The sequence below is a fragment of the Ochotona princeps genome, chromosome 26 (assembly GCF_030435755.1).
Source record: "Ochotona princeps isolate mOchPri1 chromosome 26, mOchPri1.hap1, whole genome shotgun sequence".
In the NCBI taxonomy this organism is placed as follows: domain Eukaryota; kingdom Metazoa; phylum Chordata; class Mammalia; order Lagomorpha; family Ochotonidae; genus Ochotona; species Ochotona princeps.
The window spans coordinates 18,796,773-18,803,867 of record NC_080857.1 but is presented as its reverse complement, the minus strand read 5'-3'; the positions used below and the strand labels follow the sequence as shown (position 1 = coordinate 18,803,867).

The 7,095-nt window shown below is 54.4% G+C and overlaps 1 protein-coding gene across 1 annotated transcript; it reads right to left on the bottom strand.

Annotated features, from left to right (window-relative positions):
• Positions 1 to 2,043: 2,043 nt before the first annotated feature.
• On the bottom strand, positions 2,044 to 4,497 carry SYNDIG1L (synapse differentiation inducing 1 like). The gene is made up of 3 exons (XM_004584398.2): positions 4,078 to 4,497; positions 2,358 to 2,504; positions 2,044 to 2,202 (listed from the first exon to the last, which is right to left on the bottom strand). The coding sequence occupies exons 1-3, from the start codon at positions 4,495 to 4,497 to the stop codon at positions 2,044 to 2,046; spliced, it is 726 nt and encodes a 241-aa protein (XP_004584455.2).
• Positions 4,498 to 7,095: the final 2,598 nt, after the last annotated feature.

Genomic DNA, 7,095 nt, shown 5'->3' with positions numbered 1-7,095 from the left:
GGTCAGTTTCTGCCTCCTTCCTCTCTCCCCGCACACATTGTTCCAAGGCAGCCTTGGATGTACAACCTGTGTGCTAATATGTGTCCCAGGGCCCCACCCTGCGCAGCATGTGTATGGGCATCTGTTCATGTCTGTGCCTGCCAGCAGGTGCACATGTGGGTGCGGGGTGTGCACCACTCACCTGCCTGGGCCTGCTTGCACAGTGATCTCCAGGCAGGATAGGCTCCTGGGGGCCCAAGGCAGGCCGACACAGGCACAGCCCTTAGAATGGGAGAGAGAAGAGTCCAAGATGGGGCAGCAGGGGCGTGAGACCCCTTGACCCCTCATGCCCTGTGCCATTCTTGGTAGCTGCAGGCAGCGCTGTACAGTGCCCATCAGTCACCCTGGCTGACACTCCTCCTCCTTGACCTCAGATGCTCTTGAACCTGGAAGGGCTTTTCTGCAGGTCTGGCTGGTGTCTCATCTTGCAGCCAGCACACACAAGCATGTACATGCAACAGTAGAGTTCCTGGCATGGTGCCGACCCTCTGACTGGGTTGTTCTCCTGGATCCACCAGTGGCCTTGTCCCCTCCATAGGCTGCTGGGGCTCAGGAGCAGCAGACACAGCCATGGCCGTCAGTCATGCAGGACCCATGCACATGAGGGGGCAGCCAAAGACAGTGAGAATCCAGAGGCCACCAGGTGTTACAGAAAGGTTTATTACAAGGATAAATAAATACAATGGCCAGGCATTCAAACTGCTGGGGGTGCAAGGGGTGCAGGGCTGGGCAGAGCTCAGGATGGGGGAGGTGGCAGAGTTCCAGGCTTGGGATGTGGATGAGGGAATGCCCAGGGCCCCACATCATGCACGGAAGGGTTCCGTGGCTTCAGCCAGACAGACCCTCCCTCCCAACGTGCTGCCTCCTGCCTGCCTGATGAGAATTGTAGATGTTTCCTAGTGGCTGAGGGTGTTGAGAGCAGCCCTGAGCAGGTGTTATCAGGGAAGGCGCCCGGAGGATGGCTAGGAGCCCACCCCAGCCCCCTACCTTCAGAGGTGGAAACAAATCCCCAGTGTCCAAGAGGCAGCCCCAACCTTCCTCTCGGAGTTGGTGGGAACTTGGATGGTCCAGGCAGATGCCAAGTAGCCTGGAAACCAGGGTTCTCCTGCCACTCCTCTGCCCACACATATGAGGAGGTGGGTGAAACAAGATCCTTTAGATGAATTGTGTTCATCCTTCTAGGCTTTGCTCAAGAGACACCTCCTCCAGGAAGCCTTCCCAAGCACCGCTGGCTACTTGCTCAATCGGCCATGCCTCATCTATGCTCACTCCTCCTGCATTTCCCACAGGGCTGGATTTAGGACCCTGTACTCGGTGGCTGCTGACAGATTCTCCCAGTCTATCTAGAGGTGCCAGCAACTCAACACCCACCAGGCAGAGCCCAGAAAGGGATGAGGGGGAATGGGGAAACAGGGAGTGGGTGGTACTTCAGGGATTCCCCTCCCCAGGTCTCTCCAGAGTCCTCTTCTGTCTGCAGGGTCTTGGTGTCAGCCCATGGAAGAGGCAGTGAGTGAAAATCACAAAGATGCAGAAGCCCTGGGGTCTGCAGGTGCTTCTGTCCTGGCTGGCTGGGGCACGATCTTGCAAGGCTGGAGAAGAGGGTTAGGGGAAGCCCAGGCTGTCCCTAGTTGAAGACCCTCTTGGGCTTCCTTTTCCCTCACTGCAGCCACCTGCTCTTTCTCTAGATGCAAGTGGGGTTGGCAACGTGGTTAGGGAAGGGGCTGGTCTGGGCTTGCTGGTATGCCCTATTGGGCAGCCCTGCCCATTGCCACTTTTCATCAGCAACCTGGCTTCCAGAGGGAACCTCTGGCCGGCTGGGAGGCTGGGAGCAACAGGTGACAGGTGGAGGGGTCAGTGCTCAGCTCTGCAGGCTGCAGCCTGGGCAGGTGGGGGAGCTGGCCCGAAACAAGCTTCTCTCAGTTCTCTTTGGGGGCTGGAGTCCTCCGTAAAGCCTGGAGCCGCCAGCTCCACAACTTCCAAGAGACAGAGCCTACTTCCTGGCTTCTAGCCATGGCTGTTCTGGGACATGTACGCTGCCAGAGCCACCACCACAGCCACATAGAGAGCTGCGCCCACAGCAATGGAGAGTGTGGCCAGGAAGAGAGCCCGGCGGGAGGTGGTGCTGGCCAGGCGGAAGTCCCCTTTGGAGATGGCCTTGCTGGTCTAGGAGAGATGGGCTGGTGAAAGGGGTCATCCCCCAGACTCAGCAAAGCAGCCAGTCCTCCACACCCTCCTCCCACAAGCCAGGATCCCTGACAGCATCCCCGCGCAAGGAGAGGCAACCCTGGGCACCCCAATCCTGTGGTTTCTGTGCTTACCCCCTGGGAGAAGTAGAAGGCAGCAATGCCCAGGGGCCAGAAGCAGCAGAGCATGGAGAAGAGAGTGAGACCCAGGTGGTCTCTGGGAGGCAGCGTGAAGAAGTTGTCCTCACTTTCGCTCTCACTCTCTGATGAAGTCGCATCACTCTGTAAAACAACGTGTGCTGCCAACTAGGCTCACAGTTGCCCCTGCCAGGTCAACCAGCCAGAGTTCCACCTACGGGAAAGACCCAGGAGGCAATATGGAGCGACAGGCAGTCCCCTCTGCTGCAAGTGGAATGGGAGGGGATGGCCTTGGCACTCTGCCAAGCCTTCACCAGGACCCCACAATACTCTGTTGGCGCTTCATCATGAGGAAAGTGTCCAAGAGTCTCTGTTGGGAGTGCTCATCATAGGATGAGCAGTCAGAGGCATTCTCAAGGCCCTGCAACCAGGAATCTGATCTGATAAATGACGGAAGGATTTGCAACCAAAAACCGGAATCATTACACATCATCTTTCAGGGCCGCATATTCAGCCTAGCGGTTAAAACACTGCTTGGAAGGCTAGCGCCATGGTGTAACAAGTGAATTCTCCACTTGCAGAACCTGCATCTGATATGGACGCTGGTTCCAGTTGCCCCACCTCTAATCTAGCTTCCTGCTAATGCACCTGGGAAAGAACTGGAAGACAGCCATCCTAGCTTTGAATTGGTCCATCAAAGGCCATTCTGGCTGTTTGGGGAATGAGCCAGTGGATAGAAAATCTCTCTCTCTCCTTTTCTCTGTAATTTTGTCTTAAAAAAGGAAGAAGAAAAGCAAAACAGCAACAACAAAACCTACTTGGGATGTCTGCATTCTGTATTGGAGTGCCTGGGTACAAGTCCTGACTCTGTTCCCAGTGCCAGCTTCCCTCTACTGCCCACCCTGAGAGACGGCAGGTGATGGCTCTTCGGTGTCCTTGCTTGCCACATGGGAGAGCCAATGTTAACTTGCCCCTTGTTTTAGGCATTTGGGAAGGAAACCAGTGGGTGGGAGTTCCCTGGTCTCTATGCCTCTGGGGGAAAAAAATCACTTTGTAGCAAAAGATTCAATTACATAAAGCAATATTGAAAAGTATATTTTTAGAGAGAAAAATAAGATTATAAAACTAATTAGAACAAGATTTCTTTGGAAGAAGGAGGAAGGCAAAAATATGTAAATAAAAGAAGACATAGGTGACCACCTTCCCAACCGCTCATGTCATCTCAGTCAACCCAAGCAAGTGTCTCTGAGTGTGGACTCTATCCAGGTCGGAAGCACCTTCTCCTCAGTAGCATTCAGATTCCTGCTGTTTCTCTCTCCTCCTCTCCATAAATCTGATCTGCCTTTCCAATTAAAATAAATAAATCTTTTTTAAAAATTAAAAAGCAGAGCTACAAAGAAAAGGAGAAAGTGATCTTCCATCTGCTGATTCACTCCCCGGGTGGCCACAACGGCTGACCCAAGACTGATCTGAAGTCAGGAGCCAGGAGCTTCTTCCAGGTCTCTCATGTGGGTGCAGGGTCCCAAGGACTTGAGTCATTCTCAGCTACTTTCCAAGACCATAAGCAGGGAGCTGGATCTGAAATGTCACAGCTGGGACATGAACAGGTGCCCATATAGGATGCCAACACTGCAGATGGAAGCCTAGTCTACTATACCGTGGAGCTGGCCTGGTTGGGGGTTGGCAGTAGGGCTGTATTTTAAATGTATCTTCTCACCTCCTCCTCTTCCTGGCCATTGTCCTGGCTTTGCAGCTCCTCCTGGACCCCATAGGACACTGTTTGGATGGCAACATCCTCTTCGGCAGGGTTAGTTTCTGTGGACTGTTCTGTGGGCACTGCCTGGGCCTCCCGGACCTCTGTGAAACTGGTCTCACAGCTGCCCGCCCTGGGCTCCTTGACCTTGTCCCTCCCCAGGAGACAGCTGGGCCGGTACCAGGCCTCCACGGCCAGCTGTAGGGACCCTGGATCCAGGAACTGATGGGTGTGGGCAGGACCAGCAGTGCCCAGGAGGTAGGAGTAGAGCTTCTCTTGGCAGGACCAGCTGGGTGGACCAGCGTCTGGGTAGGCGTAGGGGCCGCGGAGGTGGGCAGGACTTCTGGGCAGCAGGGGGTTTTGCAGTTCACTCAGGCTCTCCATGGCTTCAGGGACAGCTGCTGGAGAAGGGAGCCTGGGCCAGCCAAGCCAGCAGTTCTCAGAGAGCTGTTGGGAGGGCAAGACAGACAGACATTGAGGCTAGAGCGCTTGCTCTGCAGTCTGACCCAGCTTAAGCCGCACCCTGGCCATTTGCCTGTTGTAGGAACTTGACCCAGCCTTGGACTGCTCAGAGTCTCCATTTCTTCATGGATCAGGGCTAAAAGGTGGTGTTGGGGTGGAGGGTACTTGGGGGTGTTGAGTGAATTGTTCTATGGCTAAACAGGCCCACACTTATCCCAAAGCATGGCAGCAGGACATGGTCACAGCTGTTGGCCCCCACTGGGATGCCTGCTCTGGGTTTGGACACAGCCTGGACTCATCTGGTCTCCAGCGTAAACTGTGACTCTAGAAAGTTCCCAGGGCTTCCTGGGTGCTGAGGTCTGGACCTGCACATTCCAGGTGGGAAGGTAGGCCTGCTCAGGGGCTACGGTGTACACTCAGATGGAAGTGTAGACACATTCATGGGAGGCAGAATAATCTTTGTGGATTTAAATGGTGAACTGATGGGTCTAAGTCAGCCATGATGCTATCCGAGCTGTGAAGCTGCTGGTTTCCAGCTAATAGGACCTTACAGCAAAAACAGCCATGATGCAGGTGACACCAGCTGTGGGCAGGCAAACAGCTGCTGTGCCTTAGGAAGGCATGAGTTTCATGTCCTCCGACCATCGGCCATCGCAGGAAGAGTGATTAACAGCCCACGGCTGGCCTCTCCCTACATACAGAGAACATCCCAGTGTGGGGATTAAGAGCAGGAATATTACGCCACTCCTTAATCATCAAGTCTGCTAGCATTTCCCTGGTGTTGTTTGAGTTTCAGTGTGATGGATAGCCTACCATTAATCTATGTTTTAAAAACATGATTCAGTGCGTGTTCTCACCCTGAGAGAAAAAGCCTAAAACCTGTAAGTAAACTCAGGCTGGCCACACCAACAGGCTGGTGATGGCTTATTTCTGGGTTTAAATCTTCAGCTTGACTCACTCCATAAATGCCAGCAAGAGTGAGTGTTTTCAATCAGACTCCGAGTTCTCAGTTAACGAAGCTCAGGCACATACAATGCCAGAGGGCAGGCATATTTGAAGTACAGGAGGGTTTTAGAAGAACTGAAGGGTTGCAGTTCAGGTTTAGAAGTGAGCATTTCTCTTCCAGGTTCAGGCAGTTCCAGGCACCTCAAGCACTGCTGGTAAGCAGTCCTCTAGTGTGCCTATGGCAGAGCCCTCACACATTCTGGGGTTGTGGTGGGTGAAACAAGGGTGTGGAAAGAGGGGTGGCACCCTATTCTCTCCTTCCAGGACCCCCATGGCTGAGCTGGAGGCTGGGGGTTGTGTCTCATTTTGTATTTCTGATCTGAAAACTGGAGGGTTAGCCCTGGGGCCTGATGTTTCCAATTGTTTCCTAATCTGTGAAGTGGGGCTGGCATTCCCAGGCAAATCCACAGGAAAGTTCTAGGGTCCTAAGGTTGTGGCAGACATGATAGTAGGCTGTGGGTGACAGATGGGAAGGGCTGCTGTTCTGACTTTTTTGAGGGAGACATCACTTCTGACCCACGGGCCCTCTGCTAACGTGAAGGGGCAAAGTGTGGTGAAGGGCTTCTGTCCCCAGGGCTAGGGTCGTCTGGTTCCATTGCCAGTCCTAGCCTCTGTGGAGAGTCCTGGAAAGGCTTCTTTCCCCTTGTAGGAGCAGGGCTCCAGGACTCATACCCGGCAAGTGGGTCTCCCCTGAAGGACCTGCTGGGAGGGAATTTCCAGCTGGCAGGGAGGCTGTCCTTGGCACTCAGCTGTGAGCTCCAGAAAGGTAGCCTTGGGGCTGGGACTCCCAAGAAGGTCCCAAAAAGGGTCCTAGAGGGGTATGCTGAAGACACATGTCCCATGTACCTAGTTCCTTCATAGGGAGCACACACAGGATGCTGCTGCCATAGGCAAAGGTCTCTAGGGGTGCCCAAAAATGACTCAGTGCCGTGTGCTCTCTGCCTGCAGAGATGGGGTCCACAGCTGTGGGCAAGCTGTGCAAGTCTGGGTCCTTCCTCTCCTGTGTTCTTGCAGCCAGCCGCTGGGACTCGCTGGATTGGACTTTGCACCTGCTCTCCTCTGGCAGGACCTGTCTCTTCTGAGGCACGGCCATCTAGCTGTCTCTTCTCGACAGGGTGAGACCCACTGGGGCAGAGCTGGACTGCATGTGATCCAAGAACTCCTGGGTTTGCAAGTCTGAGACCCTGGGAGTTCCAATCCTATTCCACCCTTCCCCTAGCTGCTTTTTAACCAGGCCCTCAGTTTCCCTTCCTGCCATGCAGCTTGGGTGCCAGGGTGAATGATATTAATAGGGGCCCAGTAGTCCCTGATGCTGCAGTTCCCATTGAGGTAAAAGCCCCCTGTGAGAGGCAGAGGCAGAGACAGAGGCAGACCAGTGCCTTTGGAGCCTCCTGAGGCGCCATCATCCATCCTGCACCACCACCCTGTGAGCAGGTTGGGGGCAGGACGGGGAGGGGGAGGAAGCAAGACAAGACCTGTGTCTTCCGGGTGGGCAACAGTGCCAAGGAGATATCC

Bases quoted from the DNA above. Each gene is read 5' to 3' on its own strand.
- SYNDIG1L (XM_004584398.2), bottom strand. From the start codon at position 4,497: ATGGAGAGCCTGAGTGAACTGCAAAACCCCCTGCTGCCCAGAAGTCCT. The intron at 2,505-4,077 runs GTGAGAAGATAC...GTTGTTTTACAG, and splicing joins ATGGCCAGGAAGAGGAGGAG to AGTGATGCGACTTCATCAGA. The intron at 2,203-2,357 runs GTAAGCACAGAA...CATCTCTCCTAG, and splicing joins CCTTCTACTTCTCCCAGGGG to ACCAGCAAGGCCATCTCCAA.